Source organism: Hyaena hyaena, unplaced genomic scaffold, assembly GCF_003009895.1.
Source record: "Hyaena hyaena isolate Hyena2069 unplaced genomic scaffold, ASM300989v1 scaffold_456, whole genome shotgun sequence".
NCBI classification, from domain to species: domain Eukaryota; kingdom Metazoa; phylum Chordata; class Mammalia; order Carnivora; family Hyaenidae; genus Hyaena; species Hyaena hyaena.
Window position 1 is genome coordinate 509,878 of NW_024081087.1, and position 17,173 is coordinate 527,050.

At 58.2% G+C, this 17,173-nt stretch overlaps 1 protein-coding gene across 1 annotated transcript; it reads left to right on the forward strand.

Moving 5' to 3' along the window:
- Window positions 1–1,288: 1,288 nt before the first annotated feature.
- ZP1 (zona pellucida glycoprotein 1) lies at window positions 1,289–7,756 on the forward strand. The gene is made up of 12 exons (XM_039253540.1): window positions 1,289–1,523; window positions 2,756–2,877; window positions 3,032–3,344; window positions 3,511–3,654; window positions 4,435–4,622; window positions 4,701–4,798; window positions 5,602–5,729; window positions 5,813–6,002; window positions 6,110–6,254; window positions 7,098–7,179; window positions 7,293–7,412; window positions 7,596–7,756. The coding sequence occupies exons 1-12, from the start codon at window positions 1,289–1,291 to the stop codon at window positions 7,748–7,750; spliced, it is 1,920 nt and encodes a 639-aa protein (XP_039109471.1). The 3' UTR covers window positions 7,751–7,756.
- The last annotated feature ends 9,417 nt before the right edge of the window (window positions 7,757–17,173 follow it).

Here is a 17,173-nt window from a genome sequence, read left to right on the forward strand (position 1 = left end):
TTGGATTCCTATCCCCGGTTCACAAGCAGGAAAATGAAGCAGAGAAAAGTGATGTGGCCCATCCACAGCTAGGAAGAGGTAGGGGCTGGGTCAGAGCCAGTCTCTGAAGGACGGAGCCACTCGGCGCACTGAGCAGCGGGCCACGCTCAGCGGTGTTGGCTAGCGCTGATGGGGTCGGGCGGGGCGCTCCCCTGACACCAGGACAGCGCTAACGAGGCTTTGGGACAGCCTGGCTTGGGGGACCCCTGCTGTCTGTGGGCCAGTCTCCTTGTCAATAGGCTTCATTTCTCTGAACTGTCCGGGCTTCAGCACAGAGGTCCCGGGTTCCCCGCATGGTTACCAACGCACATTCGGGCAGTACGTTTATTACAGTTATTTTTATTTTTTAATGTTTATTTATTTTTGAGAGAGACAGACAGAGTGCAAGTGGGGAGGGGCAGAGCGGGAGGGAGACACAGATCTGTAGCAGGCAGCACAGAGCCCCCATGCAGGGCTCGAACCCACCAACCGTGAGATCATGACCTGAGCTGAAGTCGGAAGCATAACCAACTGAGCCACCCAGGTGCCCCCATTTATTAATGAACCACTGATGACCTGCTGTGATGAACCTAAGTCCGTTTCCTCAGCCTCTACCTGAAGTCCTCCTTCTGCTCCAGGATCCCAGCCAGGAGGCCTCGTTACATGTATTGTCTGTCGTTATATTTCATTAGTAACAGCCATGGTCCCATTAATGTCCTGACCCTCTGGAGAGCCCCGTGGAGGCCCTAGTCTGTTCGCCAGCCTGTCCCCCGGCCATCCATCCACGTGCTCTCAGGGCAAGGGTAGCGCCTCGGCCTCTGGGGTCTGCACAGCCGTCCAGAGAGCTCAGTTAGCAAACTAACCCCGCCTGCTGCCTACCCCTACGGCCCGGAGCCCCCAGTGCACACAGGAGGCCCTGGAGAGCCAGACAGGGCACGGAAGGGACGATGAGGGGCTTGGAACCAGCCCCTCCGCCTACCGGCAGCCTCATCCATCCCAGAAGAGTCCCTCCTCCCCATCTCCCAGCTGGGATCACTCAGCTGAGCCAGCATCAACCCCCAGCTGGAAGGCGGGAAGTCAGGGTGAAGGCAGATTTCTGAGCAGCTACAGGGCCCGGGCCTGGGAGGCTGCCTTCCTCCGCTTCCAGGGTAGGAATTTCACCAGAGCCCCTGGTGGCCAGGCGGGGCTCCTCCAGGTGAGCCCCCTTTGCCCCTAGATGTTCCCAGTCGCCAACCCCCGCCCCCATATAAGGCCGGGGCTTCAGGGAGGCATGAGCCAGTGCGGGTTGCCAGTGGTGGCTGTGGTGTATCTGGTGACGAGAGCTCCGGCCATGGTGTGGGGTTGCTGCGTGGCGCTGCTGCTGGTGGCCGCCCTGGGGCTGGGGCAGCGGCTGCTCCCTGAGCCTGGGGTCCGGGGCCTGCGGCACAGCTCTGACTGTGGAGTCAAGGGCATGCAGCTGCTGGTGTTTCCTCCGCCGGGCCAGACCATCCGCTTCAAGGTCGTAGGTGAGCATGGCCGAAAGCAGGTCCCCACCTCCCTTGTGGTAGGAACAGGAAGAGAGGCCTCTCCACCCCTACTCTGTCACCATAATGGGGAGAGGGAGGGAGCAAGGTGAGTTGCCAGCCTCAGTTTCCCCGGTCACCCAGGGCCTCTCTTCCCACGGTAAGTGTTTACCGCCACCTTGCGGAGTTGCAGGTGTTGGCCCACTCTGGCCACTGGCCCACTCTGGCCACTCTGAGGGACAGGGCCCTGGTGGGTGTGGCCTGGTATGGAGAAAACGGCAGGGGAGGTGTCACAGGTTCCGGGGAAGACCTGAATCTGCAGCTTCTAAACTTTTTGTGAGCAGCTGACCTGACCTCTCTGAACCTGTTTCCTTGACTGTGAGATGGGAAAGATGACCCCAGCCTTGCTATGTGCTCTGAAGGGGGGGGGGGCATGCCCGCATGCCCGCATGCCCGCCCCCGCTGTGTGCCCTGGCGCTCTGGGCGGGCAAACAGCCAGTAGGTGTCCCCCAGTGACTGCAGTGGCCAGTTAACCTGGCAGACGGGTTACAAGACCCCAGGTCCAAATCCTTCTGCCCCTCATTGGGCCCACCTGAGAAGGCTCACGCTCAGCGTCTCAGCCACAGGACGGGGATGCCTGGCTTTTCAAGAACAGATCTGAGATACCCAGCCCAGGGGCACCTGGGAATTTCAAGTCAGTTAAGCAACTGACTTCAGCTCAGGTCATGATCTCCTAGTTCGTGGGTTCAAGACTCACGTTGGGCTCTGTGCTGACAGCTCAGAGCCTGGCACCTGCTTCAGATTCTGCGTCTCCCTCTCTGCTCCTCCCCCACTCACATTCATTCATTCATTCTCTCTCTCTCTCTCTCTCTCTCTCTCTCTCAAGAATAAATAAACATTTAAAAAAACTGTTTTAAATAAAATACCCAGTCCGGTGCCTAAGACCGTACTAACCTTTTCTCCTCCACGTTTTCATTACTGCTTGCAGTCGCCTACCGTTAACAGGGACCCACAGCTGGAAAGATCCTAAATCCGGCTGAAGCTACTCCCTTACAGATGGGTACACTGAGACCAGCAGGGAGGGGCACACTGTCCACGAGTCGGGAAGCTGAGGCTGCAGCTGGGGTCTCCTGCTCCCAAGTGGGGTTTTTTTCTGCACACGCCAGCAGCCTCTGGCTTCACCCTCCAGCACAGCTGGCCCTTCCAAGCCCACAGCCCTCTCTCCCCCGCCTCAGATGAATTTGGGAACCAGTTTGAGGTCAACAACTGCTCAGTCTGCTACCACTGGGTGGCCGCCAAGCCCCTGGGCCCCGCCGTCTTCTCCGCCGAGTACAGAGGCTGCCATGTGCTGGAGAAGGTAGGGATCGCTGCTGGTCTCGGGGCCCAGCCCGACCTCACACGGGCTGGAGAGGGGGCTTCAGATGGCTGTGCTGGTCCCACCTGCCTGTGGGCTGGTGGCCGGAACCAGCCCTCAAGTCCAGCTCCCTGCCTGACGCCCTTCTCCCCTGCAGGATGGGCGCTTCCACCTGAGGGTGCTCATAGAAGCCATCCTGCCCGATGGTCGAGTTGACACGGCCCAAGAGGTCACTCTGATCTGTCCTAAACCTGGCCTCACCTGGACTTTGGACTCCCAGCTGGCCTCCCAAACGGGCTTCTCCCTTTCTTCCCCTCATACCCAGCCCCTCCACCCCACCCCAGAGGGCAACTGGGGCCATCCGACCCCTGCCTCGCTGCCCCTAGGTCCTGGACCCACCCATCCCACCCTGACTCCACCCCAGTGGAGCACCTTGGAACCCTGGGGAGTTGACGAGCCCCTTTACCCAGGTACGTAGGACTTTTCCACGTGTGTACAGAGTCTGGGCCTTCTGGAGCAGTGTGCGGCCTGATGGCCCTCCACTGGGCTCCGGAAGCCACCTGCCTCTGTTTCCCTGGAAGTCCCCTATGCAGTGTGGCCCTTCCTTGTGTCCTCACCACTCTGTCCCATCCCCAGGCGCACCTCTGACCCGGGAGCAGTGCCATGTGCCCTCTGGGCACATCCCCTGTGTGGTGAGAAGAGGCTCCAAGGAAGCCTGTCACGAGGCCGGCTGCTGCTATGACAACAGCAGAGAGGTTCCCTGTTACTATGGCAACACAGGTAGACCTCTCAGCACCTGAAAGCTGAAGCTGCAGGAGGGCTTCCTCCCCTGCCCCTCCCCCAACACTGCACTCCCTTTACACCACCCAGTCCCCAGGAGAGCCTGAGTCCCCTTTACACCACCCAGTCCCCAGGAGAGCCTGAGTCCCCTAATGGGCCACAGGAGGGACCTTTAGATGGGGTGACCACCCGTCCCAGTTTGCCTGATGACTGTTGTCCCACGGAACTCTCTCCCTCCTTTTTTTTTTTTTTTTTAAACATTTATTTATTTTTGAGAGACAGAGCATGAGCAGGGGAGGGGCAGAGGGAGCACAGAATGTGAAGCAGGCTTCAGGCTCTGAGCTGTCGGCACAGAGCCCGATGAAAGGCTCGAACCCACGAACCGGGGGATGATGACCTGAGCTGAGGTCGGACGCTTCACCAACTGAGCCACCCAGGCGCCCCCATGATAGATCTGTCTTTCCATGTACCCCTGCCTTTTTAGATCTAGGACATCTCAATTTAAGTAATCGCCCCAACCCAACGTGGGGCTCAAACTCCTTCCAAGATGAGTCCCATGCTCCCCCCTAGAACATCCCAGTTTAGATGATAATAGCGCCCCTCTTTCTGGAGCTTGTTTTGTTTCCATGCATGAGAAAATCTGGGTCCGTAAAGGGTTTGCTCAAGCTAACACGGGCACAGAGAGGAAGAGACCCTGTCACTGGCCCATCCCCCATGTCTGGGTGGCATGGCCCTAACCCTGGGGTCCCGGTCGGCCTCTCTGACCTCCGTTTGTCCCAGCAACTGTCCAGTGCTTCAGAGATGGCCACTTCGTCCTGGTGGTGTCGCAAGAAACCGCCGTGGCACACGGGATCACGCTGGCCAATATCCACGTGGCCTCTGCCCCCACCAGCTGCTCCCCCACTCAGGACACGGGGTCCTTCGTGGTCTTCCAGTTCCCTCTGACCCACTGTGGGACCACCCTCCAGGTAGGGGCGGGCGGGGCCGCAGGCTGGTGCCCAGGACCGCCCCCCGGGAGGGCCTCACCCCGTCCTCCTCTCCCGCAGGCCGTTGGCAACCAGCTCCTCTATGAGAACCAGCTGGTGGCAGACATCGACGTCCGCCTGGGGCCACGGGGCTCCATCACGCGGGACGGCGCCTTCCGGTGAGGGGAGCCTCCCTTGAAAGGCTGGGCTGTGGCTTGGGTGTGAGGGAGCACAGGTGAGCTTAGGACTGGCTTCGGAGCCACCTGGGCTCCTGTCCATGCTGTTCCCTGCTGCGTGACCTCCGGACAGCCTCCCGTGCCAGGCCGGGCTCGGGGACCAGGGCTGACGCGGGCATCAGCAGAGTCTGCCCCCACGTGGCAGGCAGGAGCCACGGCAGTGCGTGAGCGGGCCGGGGTCCTCAGCAGCAGCCTTTATCCCCCCAAGAACTAAGCTCAGAAACCAAGCTGCAAACATTTTCCTCGAGGCCCCTGGAAACAGTGGAAGCCGTGAGTGTGGCTGTTGCTACCTCCCCATTTCCGAGGTCACCAGCCACAGATGAGGCAAAGATACCTGGGGGGGAGGAGCCCTGGGGGGGGGGCGGTTTGCAGAGAGTTACCTTTTGTTAAAAGGGAAAGCATCTAGAAGCTGGAGGTCAAGGTGGATACAGAATGCCAGGGGGCCAGATGTGGGCCCCCACTAGGAGTGTGTGGGGTCATTTAGGCTAGCGAGAGACCCCAGTCCTGGGGGCCCACCACCTACCACTGCAAGGACCGTGACGACACTGGGGTGCTATCCGTGACCAGCTCCTGTCCGGGGCAGGGGTGCAGAGTCCCCTAGTGCTTGCTCGGTAGTGTCCGGCCGCCCTGCTGGACTGGGCCCTGGCTGCTGCATCCACGTAGTTGGTGTCTAGTTTGTGGAAGTGAGCAGGCCGTGCTGATGCTGGGTCTTCTCCCCGCCCCATGCTCTTGCACTTGGACTTCAGGCTTCATGTGCGCTGCACCTTCAACGCCAGTGACTTCCTGCCGCTCCAGGCATCCATCTTCCCGCCCCCCTCGCCTGCCCCAGTGACCCGGTCAGGTCCCCTGCGGCTCCAGCTGCGGATCGCCAAGGGTATGGGGTCCCCAGGGTCTCCTCCTCCTGCCCCGTGTCCCCACACACAGCCCACCGAGGCTCACGAGCACCTCACCCTGCAGATGAGGCTTTCCGCTCCTACTACGAGGAGGGGGACTACCCCGTCGTGAGGCTGCTCCGCGAGCCCGTGTCCGTGGAGGTCCGGCTCCTGCACCGGACAGACCCCAGTCTGGTCCTGCTGCTGCACCAGTGCTGGGCCACTCCCAGCGCCAGCCCCTTCCAGCAGCCTCAGTGGCCCATCCTGTCAGACGGGTGAGCGGCAGTGGGGGCTGGGACTGCCCAGGGGGCTCCATCCCACCCCCCTCCCCCCACAACCCTCCCAGTCTCTCTGCAGCTTCCTTGGTGTCTTTCTTTCCCAGGTGTCCTTTCGATGGTGACAGCTACAGGACCCAACTGGTGGCCTCGGATGGGGCAAGACTGCCCTTCGCATCACACCACCAGCGCTTCACCATTGCCACCTTCGCCCTCCTGGACCTTGGCTCACAGAAGGCCCTCAGGGGACAGGTAAGAAGTGCCTGCCCCCAGTCTGTTCAGTGGGATAAGCTGGTCCCCGAAGCGCTCTAGCACCCTGCAAGCCAGAGGTCCCCAGATGGGGCTTCGTGGAGGGTGGCAAGCCAGGTCCCGGCCACCAGCAGACCACTGGAGAGGGACGAAGGGAAACCCAGAGTGTGGAGGCCACCAACCCTAAATCTGAACCCAGTTCACGGTGCTCTAGAGTGACTTTGCTTCTGACTCTAGAAATCATGCGTTTCAACATCATCCTGCTTGAAATGGTTATGATCTTACAACTTCTCCGGAAGGTAAATGGGTCCACCTAGGGTATATTTAGGTTTTCTGCAGAATACATGAATGGCCCCATAGGCCATGGGCTGCCACCGAACTTGTTCTGCTGAAAGCCGTTCTCACGTTACTACGTACAGCCCTCTCTGTATCTTGAAGCACATGCAGACAGACGTCGCCAGTTAGCACTGTTAGGGTGGCTTCCTTCTCTTTACCATGTGCCTCTCAGGAGCCCAAGAGCCTCTCCCCTGCTGGATGAAGGCGCATCTGTGGGCGGGGCCTCCGGGGGGCTCAGCCCAGTTCCACTTGTCTGGCTCCTCCTCCTTCTGGCAGCTGCCCCTGGGAAGGAGGGAGGCACAGATTCCAAACTAGGAAGCCACAGTTCTGGCTCTGACTCTCTGCAGGAGGGGCTGTGGTCTTGGAACACAGCCAGACCTCCACCTACCTAGGCCAGCTGGCAGCAGTGTGGACTCGGCCTAGGTCCTGGATTCTGGGTCCCTGTCCGGTGCTTCCTGCCCGTGGCTCCCAGCCCGCCCCATGCCCTTGACCGTCTTCTCTTCCCACCAGGTTTACCTCTTCTGCAGCGCCTCTGCCTGCTCCCCGTCGGGGCTGGAGATGTGTTCCACCACGTGCAGCCCTGGGCCTGCTAGTGAGTCCGGGGTGGGGGTGGGGTCTTCATTCTCCTGTCCGTAGGCCTCTGGGCCACTAGGGCAGAGACCAGCCCCAATGCCACTTCCACCCCCTCCCCCCCCCCAAACACAGGACAGCGACGCTCCTACGCTCCGCACCACGCCGCCGCCGGGCCGCAGAACCTCGTGAGCTCTCCAGGGCCAGTGCGCTTCGAGGGCTCCTCCAGGCTGGAGCGTCCGCTGGCGCCCACCGGTACGTGCAGGCAGGAAAGGCTGTGACAGCGCTGGGGCCGGGGGACTGAGCGAAGACGGACACCGTCCCCCTGACCTGCAGAAGGGCGGCCTCCGCTCTGCGGGGCCTGATCCAAGAAGGTCAGGCAGGTGGGGACCGTCGGAGGGGCCTTGCTCAAGCCTCTGAACCCCTTCTCTTGCACAGGCTCCCCCAGGAGCACCAACCAGAGGCCTCCCCTCTGGGTGGTCCTGCTGCTGGTGGCTGTGGCCCTGGTCCTTGGAGTCGGAGTTTCTGTGGGCCTGAGCAGAGCCAAGCCCAGCAGCTCCAGGAAGTCCATGGAGGGTGACCGGGCTCAATAAACTGCCGTCTCCAGACCACTGAGCAGGTGTGGTAAAGCTGTTCGTGGCGACTAGAAAGATTCGGTCTTAGAAGCATGTTCCTTAGCATCAGTTCTGACCTGGGAGAACCGTGGTCTCTCCTACAAATACTCAATAGGGGCCACACCGTGGGTGGGGTCCAGGGTCTCCCGAGGCTGAATTGGGAGACTTAGCCTTGCGGCAAGGGGAGACGGCATTCCAGAGAGAACCGGACAAACAAGGGTTGACAAGGGTAAAATCACGGCAGGGGTCAGGGCTGCAGTAGGTAGGAACGGGGAGCCCTCCGGGGGTGAAACGGCCTGTGATGGGGGCTCCTCCCAGCACGCTGCTCAGCTCCCTGTGGGGAGGGGAGCCCAGAGCTCCTGGGGCCTTGAAGAAGCTCTTCAGTCTTGCTCTGAGCCTCTCAGCTTCCCACGAAAGGATGCTGGGCTGCCGTTCCCCTCGCCAGCGTCCTCTCCCCTCCTTCCGCGCCCCCCTCCCCCCAAGGACTAGTCCATTCCCAGGCTGGCCACAGCAGCCAGTTGGCCCTGATGCCAGCTGCCACTGGGCATGGCCACCAGATGGGTCAGTATTGGCATTGGCTGAGTGTTCGCCTTCGTGTGCCCATGTAGGACCTAGGCCTTCAGCTCTGATGTGGCAGCAGAGAACTTTCCAGAAGAACATGTAGATCTAGGCCAGGAAGACTTAGCGGGTGGGAGAGGGTGGGGGTGTGGGTGGGGGGTAGGGTTCGGCCTCTGGTGAAGGGAGAGAATAGTCTGGTAGGTGGGTCCAAACTTGACTTTGGACTTTATTCTGAAGGCCTTTGGGTGGGGGGGGGGGGTGCGGTTATGAGCTGTGAGAGGGAACCTGACAAGCAGGCCAGGGGCCTTGACACTGTGCAGGGGCTCCTCCATTCTGGCCCACTCCCCCTTCTCAGTCCAGGCTACAGGTCAAATGGGGCGGGGGGGGGCTCCCAAACCGGGCTTCTTTGTTACAGACCCAATTCCCTTACTAGCTGTGACCCTGTTACTGAACTTCTGGGGGCCTGTTTCTTCCTCTGTAAAATGGGAACAATCTTCATCCCCACAGGGGTGTTAAATAAAGTAACAGAAGAGGAGAACAAACTGAGAACTGATGGGTGTGGAGGGGGGGAGAGGGGAGATGGGCATGGAGGGGGGCACTTGTAGGGATGAGCACAGGGTGTTATATGGAAACCAACTTGACAATAAACTTTTTTTTTTTCCAAAAAGTACATAACCGTCAACGTTTACTGAAGGCCATAAGCCACTAGTTTTTCTTCTCTGCCCCAAGCTTTATGGTGTTTTGTGGGGTTTTTTCTTCTTCTTTTTTTTTTTTTTTTTAAAAGTGTATGTGTGTGTTTTAACTAAGACCAGTTTACAGTCTAGCTGAGGAGGGGCTGGGAAAAGGCAGCCTTCAGGCTTTTCTAGCTAGGGGTGGCAGAATCGGGCCCAAGTGTTCTAGACACTTGTTGCGGGAGTTAGCCAAGGACCTTCCCTTGTCTGGGGCTGTCTTGTGTCCCTGACCAGGGCTGGCTGGTGCCAACCACCTTCCCGGCCTGTGCCGGGGCTCAGGGCTTGTGTGAAATCCTGAGGATCCTTAGCTCTGGTTGTTTGGGGGAGTCAGGCCGACTTGTTCTTAAGGGGTCAAGGTTGTGGCTCTTCCACCCAGGACCAGATCTCCCTTCTTACCACAGCCTTCATCACCCGCGCTCACAGAGCCATTTCGAACAGCACAGAATTGCATCTGTGAATTGCATCAATGCTGTACTTAAACATGATTCTAGAGATACCAAATGGAATCACATTACGTAACTTATCTCTAAGGGTTTGTGTGTTTTCTAGCACAAAGGTAGACCTCTTGAATTGCCTTTCACCATTAATAGACACCTTATCTTCCACAGCGCAGTTTAAACTGATGCATCTGATCTTTTGGTATTACATGTGCTAAGCACTTGTTATCATCTAAGCACGTAATTCTTTGCACACAGTTTTCTCAGAAGTTCTCAACTGCTGGATCAAGAGCTGTGTGCCTTTTCTCAGGCTCTGTGGACCACACAGGGTGCCAGTCCCCGCCACCCCCCAAGATCAATACCACCACAGATCAATACCATTCTAAAGCTTTGCCGCCTGAGCACCCTAAGGCTTAGAGCCTTGAGCACCCTAAGGCAGAGAGCATTGCTGACCTAAAATGTAATTCTTTGGGAAGGCCTGAGTGGCTTAGTTAAGAGTCCAACTCTTGATCTCAGTTCAGGTTATGATCTCCAGGGCATGAGATCGAGCCCCATGTCGGGCTCAATACTGGGCATGGAATCTGCTTGAGATTCTCTCCCTCCCTCTCTCTGCCCCTTCCCCCTTTCTCTCAAAATAAGCAAATCTATATTAAAAAAATAAAATGTACCTCTTTGATTAGAGGATGAGCATCTTTGTAGCCTCGGTGTCTTTTATAAATTGGCTCTTTGTGTCTCTGCCCTCCTGAACTTCTCTCCCCGTCTGCTAAGCCCCTTCAAGTGGGGGGCCAGACAGCATCATCATCTTCCCCCCGCCAGCCCCTGCTCTTTTCCTCGGTGGAGTTCGTCCATCTTGTTGTTAGACGGTGTTCTGCAACTGTTAATTTTTCCCTCCTAGTTTTATCTTCGAATACGGCCAGCACCATATTCCCCTGCGTAGTCCTGAAAGGACCCATTTGCTCTTTTGATGTCCTGACGTGGCACTTGAGGGGTTTCTCATCCACCGTCAAGTGTATGCAGGTGCTGGCCTCTAACACCTTTGGCCATCGGTACTTGTCCACACATCTTGCCGACGCCCGTGTCCAAGGGCCCCATTGCAGGAGCAGACGTACAACCTACGTGAACGGGGAGGGTCGCTGCAGCGCAAGGTCCCCTTGCTTTCCCTGGAGAGGGGCAATCTCGGCTTTGACTTTCCCAGATCTCCAAGCCTCGTCCACGTTTTGCCCAGCTCCGAACTGCTTTCCCTCCCCTAAACCACCTCTGAGTTGGAGCAGGAACTTGAGCCTCGAGAACAGTTGGGTCAGACCCGATGGGACTGATAAAAAACCGCTTGTGCTGACCTGTGGCAGGAAGCAGAGCAGCTCAGGGGCCTCTCAGGTTCTCTCTTCCTGCCCTTTTAGGGAGAGGGTAAGGGCTACGATCACAGCACAAGATCACAGCGCGAGATCACAGCGTGGCTCCCCTGCCCCCGGGCTCCCTCGTACTTCCATGTTGGTGGAGAGCCTTTGCCTTAAAGGGGAAGAACACCTACAGCCTGTCACTTCCACTTCAGGAAACTCCGACTCCCTGAAGAGTGGCTGCATGCCACTGTGCGGGTTCTCATACACAAGTGCCACTTGTACGGCTGGAGCTGGCCAAGGATCCAGGGGCTCCCCTGCCCCCCAGCGCTTCTGTGCAGGCTTCTCCTATACAAGTACCACTTCTGTCCGGGCGGCAGGAAGACTAGATGCCTGGACCAGGCTTCGGAAGGAAACCACTAAACCGTCAGATTCTATGTGCATCTTTTCAAAACCTGTTTACATCATTGCTAAGCTAACAGGAGACAAGGGAAAACATGCACATAGGCCAAAAATAAAAGCAAGAATGCTGAGAAGTAAAACTAACTTCTATTCTGGGGTTTCTGCAGAACTCCGGAGACCTTGGTGTTCCGCTTTAACGAGTACAGGGACCCACGGGGCAAGCCCAGAGCCTGTCACAGGTGGGGGGGGGGTCTTGAGCCGGGCCTCCTATGGAAGCTGGGATGGAGAGGGCTTCATCGTCAATGCAAGGGTGAAGGACAAATAAACCCCTTGCACGGATGGGGGCAGCAAAGGGTCTTGCCTCTGTTGAACTCCGTGCTAGATCGACAGGCAGAAACAACGAAAAGCAGTCCCCAGAGAATGTCAATTCCCTCTTCTCTAGGGCGTGCAGTCCAAATTCTTAGACTAGGGCAGGGGTCTAGGGAATGCTCAAAGTTTCGATCAAAAAAAGCTCAATGGCTAAATTTAATTTGATCTCTGGGCTTCAGGCAGGAGCAAATAAATGCAAATCCTGTCTGGAAAAAAAAAAGCGGGGGTGTGGGGTGGTTTCAGCCAGTCTCAATTCTCATAAAGTCACAATACCTCCAAAATCACATGATACTATAGCGTGGAAAGATATGGCACAGGCTGGGAAGAGAGTTTAACACCTTGAGAGATCAAAACCAGCATGTTCGCATGTGTGCGTGTGTCTGGGCGTGGAAGAAAAGAGGCTCAACCCTATTAATAATCATGGATGTGAAAACTAAGCTTCAAGGCACTATTCTATAACCACCAGGCTAGCAAAACTTAAAAATTAGAAAATATGAAGGGCCGGTGAAGGGTTGGAAGACAGGAATGCTCGCCCACATGGTTAATGAGCATGCAGGCTGGTAACGCTACGTGGGTAAAGCGCTGGTCATGCCTATAGGTGTCTATAGTGCCAGCTATCTCATAAGTCCCCTCCTAGGTTAATATCCTAGGAAAAACCCTTGCAACAGAATGTCCACAGAAACGTTTATAACAGAAAAGCTCAAAGCAACCCGTATGCCAGGTATCAACAGGAAGCCGTATTGATGCACCGCGGTGCGAACCTATGAAAGGAGCCCACAGTGAACGAGAGGGTTCATCTGTTTGGGTTTGTCACTCACAGGCTGGCCTCCCCGAAAAGGGAACCATCCTCTTACAAGGCTCCATAGAGTCCAGCCATTGCCAAGTGCGTAGTGATCAGTCACAAAGCTCGGCCCCCTGATGAGGTCAGAAAGCGCTGGCACCTTTCTGGGTCTGTGTGAGACACATCAGATTGTGGTGCTGGCTAGCCACGTCAGCCAGCTGCGAGGGCACGGCATGGGCCCTAGATCCGCAGCTGCATCAGGGGAAGAGTCAGTGCAGCCACTCCACCCTCCCCCACCCGATGACGAGCTGGCAGATGAGGGCTGGCACAAAGGTGCGGCTGCATCGCAGTTCCTGTGTCCCCTCCCCCCGGTGACCATGGCAGAGCTGTGCCTCGTAATCATGCAGCTTGAATGCGCCGCAGCCCCCGCCGTGGGGGCCTCCCGCCCCCAACACACTGCCCAGCGAGGGATGGGCCGCGTGGGACTACTCCCCTCTCCAAGGAGCGCCGTTCCAGAAGTCTGGTGGGAGCTCTGTTTGGCCACTGCCTTTGTTTGCTGTGAATGAGCCACAATCACACGTGCCGACAGAGGCAAATCTCTTTTTTTTTAATTTTTTTTTAAATGTTTTATTTGTTTTTGAGAGAGAGAGACAGCGTGTGCAGGGGAGGGTCAGAGAGAGAGGGAGTCACAGATTCTGAGGACAGGCTTCAGGCTCTGAGCTCGCTGTTAGCACAGAGCCCGATGAGGGGCTCGAACCCACAAACCGTGAGATCATGACCTGAGCCGAAGTCGGACGCTTAACCAACTGAGCCACCTAGGCGCCCCCAGGCAAATCTCAAGAACGATGTGGAGCAAATGAAGGCAAAGCAAGATGAATGAGTTCATGTGTATAAAGTCCAAAACTAAGCACACCCCCCCCCAACACACACACACACTCAGACTCACAATACAGTGGCAAAATTAAAAAGAAAAGTGAAAGAATGATCCACCGCAATTTCGGGGGAGTGGTGTCTTCATGGAAGAACACAGAAGGCCCCCACTACCGTCCTTAAGCTGGGTTCTAGAGCTGAGGGTGTTTATTATTCTTTACACTGAAAAGGTATGTTCGAACCGGTGTTTCACAATAAGAAATTTCAAAAACGTGAAAGACCCTGTTCCCACGGCTGAACATCTTCAGGTGAGATCTTTGACCTCAGGCTGTTGGTCGAGACCTGCAACCTTGTAACCGCCAGTCTGCGGGACATTTCTCCAGTATTCCCGCACCCCGCCTGTCTACACTGGCCGTTTTCCCCTTCCCACCCCTCCTCGCTTCAGCCAGATGGTGGGCGGCCGCGTCCTCTCTCCTCCGCCGGCCACCCCCACTCTGCTCCTCTGCTCTGTGTCCCAAACCTGCCAGTCACCTCTCCTCAGACCTGCCTGACTTGGGGAACGGTCACAGACACCCCTCCTCTGCATCTGCGCCCGTCAGAACTCGCCCCGTGGCTGTGGTCGTCTGTACCCTGCCACCTCCCTGACTGGCCTCTGTCCCGGTCACTCTATGTCTCTGTAACACAGCAGTCGAGCGTCATGGACCACCACCAACCCCAGAGTGTCGCTGGATTGCAGCGCAGACAGAAGCAGGGAAAACAGCAGCCGGTGTGTGCAGTCCACGTGTGCGCGCCTGGCTAACCCTCAGCCGCCCTCTGAACCAGGCACCCCGATGCAGAAACGGGGACCCGGGACGCGCTCATGGCTGCTGAGCCGGGATCCAAACCAGGCTGGACTCCAGAGCCCACACTTCCCCACGACTCTGCACTCCCAGAAAGCTGGAGGGGGCTGCCAGCTCCCAACGCCTGCTTCATAGAGGACAGGCTAGTCCGCCTGCTCTGTGAAGCCCCGGCTCTGTCACTTGCTGGGCGGCCTGAGGCCAGGGCACCCCGAGAGCCAGTTTCCATCTGTCGAAAGGGGGCATAGCACCTGCCTGGCACAGCTGTCCTCTGGGGCCCAGCTGCCCGGGTGCCAGTGTTGCTGGAGAGACTAATGTCACCACAGTGCCCCCTGGTGGCCACCCTGCTCAGTGCCCCAAGGCCAAGCAACCTTCAAGGGTGGAGGGACATGGGGTTTGGACCCTGGGTCCCCAGGCACGAGCCCAGGCATGGACTGTCAAAGGGCTCAAGTTCATGCCGATGCAGTGAGCACTGATTACACCACCAGACGATTTCCCTTCAGATCCCCCGACTGTTAACCTCTCCTGGATCCCGAACACAAAACGCAGGAAGGACCCTGACAACAGGAATCCAGAAAAGTCCAGAAAAGGTGAGCGCTCTTAGAATCTACCACACTCCAATCCACCAGCTGAGATCTATTGCCAAAAGCTTCCCCTACAAGGCAGCTGAGCCCAAAATGGAGATAATGGCGGGTGGGGGGGGGGCGGGGATGGGCAGCTCTCCATTCCCTTTTTTGGTGGAAATAACCAAGTCTGTCATCACCCTGCTTCTGTGTTCTGAGAGTCAGAGCCTGGGCTCTGGACTGAGCCCCGGGGTTGAATCTGTCTGCCACCTAGCAGCACCGTGACCTAGAGCGAAGGGGGAACGAGGGAGGGGAGTACAGCCCCCCCTCCCTGGGAATGAAAATCTCATTCAGAAAGACAACGCAGAAATGCCTGCAGGACCCCGGTGGGAACTGCGGCCCAGTGAGGTCCCTCGCCCGCAGGGCTGCCTACAGCAGGCCCGGCTCTGGGGACAGTGACAGGAGAAGAGGGTGCAGGGCAGAGCGGAAGGGCTGCGGAGCTCGGGCAGCAGTGCTAGTGGTGGTGTGGCAGTCGCGGCGCCAGGACAGGCGGGAAGAGCCGTCGGGGCAGTGCCGGTGGCGTAGGAGGGCGAGCAGGGTGGGTGAGCCGGGAACGACGCAGAGGTCGGGGTGCCAGCCGGGGGGCTGGAAATCCGTGTGTCAGTCTGACTTGGCAAAATGTGACTAGCAGCCTATTGACCAGAAGCCTCACCGTAACATCAACGCTGGGGAAGACACATGTGTACACGTGTCGTGTGCCTCATGCCGACGGGAGGGCGGCTACAGAAGAGGTTACTCGGAAAACCACGAGAGAATATGTTCACAGCGCGGCCCCGCAGCCACTGAAAACGGATCTGCGTGTAAATGGACCTGCGCAGTTCAAACCTGAGATGTCGAAGGGTCCGCTGTGACGGCAGCAAGAGTGATCGTGGCAGCAGGGGCGGCAGCAGTGGAAGAAGGTGGAACGGTAGACGCGGTCACAGAAGTAACAGCGGTAGCAGCGGTAGAAATGGGAGCAGCAGGTGGTGGTGGTGGTAGGAGAGCTGGGGGCAGGGGGAGGGAGCAGCTGTAGGAGGGGCACACGTGCGAGCAAGGTAGGAGTACCACAGGGAGCAGCAGGAGGAGGGGAGGAGGAGCAGGAGTAATAGTGGGGGGGGGAGCGGTAGGAGGAGGAGGGGTAGTAGTAGTAGGAGTAATTGGGGGGGGCAGGAGGAGGAGGGGAGGAGGAGCAGGAGGAGGAGTAATAGTGGGGGGCAAGCAGTAGGAGGAGGAGTAATTAGGGGGGGAGCAGTAGGAGGAGAGGAAGCAGTAGGAGGAGGAGGGGAAGCAAGAGGGGGAGCAGGAGGAGGGGGAGCAGCAGGAGGAGGGGAGCAGGAGGAGGGGGAGGGGGAGCAGCAGGAGGAGGGGGGAGCAGCAGGAGGAGGAGGGGGAGCAGCAGGAGGAGGAGGGGAGCAGGAGGAGGGGGAGGGGGAGCAGCAGGAGGACAGGAGCGACAGGAGGAGGAGGGGGAGCAGGAGTGGTCATAGTTGAAGTGGCAGCACCAGGTGCCATAAACACAGTACGTGTCATGTGCACCCCGGTTCCGTGACCTTTTGTGCGTACGACATCCTAGTAAGTACGACACCCCCAAGTTATGAAGCAAGCAGACCAGAGAGAAGGTAAGACTATGCCCGAGGGCCCCACCCTGGGGAGTGCAGAGCTGGGATCGCACCCTCCCCTCGTCCCCTGGGCGCAGAGGAAGAGGCCGGAAGCCCCAGCGGGGTGCAGGGCAGGAGGCAGGAGCTGACAAGGAAGGGAAAGCACTTCAGGACTCCTCCCCCAAACGTGAGGCTCCCCATGGCCAGGCCAGCAGGGGGAGGCCGGGAGTTGGGGCAGGGGTGGGGGGGGTGTCTGGGACCGACCGGGGTAGGGAGGGGCGGACTAGAGTCCCTGGGAGATCCTGGAGCTGCATCCCAGGCCCCTCCCTGTGAAACGCGCACGCGAGCTCGGCCGGAACACAGGCTTCACACCGTCGGAGGAGGAGGATGACCAGGGTCCCCCCCTAAGCCAGGGACCCCCCCCAAGAACCGGTGTCTTCATCTCTGTCCTAAACAGTTTTCCGGGAAACAAGCAGATGAACCGCACCGATCACAGCCTGCCAGGAAGCAACAGAGGGCGAGGCCGGCTCAGTGGCAGGCAGGCCGCCCCTGACCCTCCACCCACCAGGGCCTTGAACGCCGCCGCTCCCTCACCTGCAAACCACAGCTCCAACCCCTCCTTTCCAGGCCTCTCCTACCTCGGGAGAAATGCAGGACAGTTCTTCTCTCAACAAGGGGGGATCCCCAACTCTTCAAATCAGAACGGCCTGGACTGGGGTTACTCTGGGCAAGGCTGGTATTCCGAGGTCCCTAGGTGTTCTGAACACCGCCGCCTCACTGCCCTCCTGGGAGTCTCCTTTACGAACTCACCTACCAAAAGGCTGTGCACTTGAAGGCGCCCACGGCAGCTACAGCTGTGGTACGTTCTCCAAAGGTGAGTTCCA

Bases quoted from the DNA above. Each gene is read 5' to 3' on its own strand.
- ZP1 (XM_039253540.1), top strand. From the start codon at position 1,289: ATGAGCCAGTGCGGGTTGCCAGTGGTGGCTGTGGTGTATCTGGTGACG. The intron at 3,655-4,434 runs GTAGACCTCTCA...CGTTTGTCCCAG, and splicing joins CTGTTACTATGGCAACACAG to CAACTGTCCAGTGCTTCAGA. The intron at 4,799-5,601 runs GTGAGGGGAGCC...CTTGGACTTCAG, and splicing joins ACGCGGGACGGCGCCTTCCG to GCTTCATGTGCGCTGCACCT.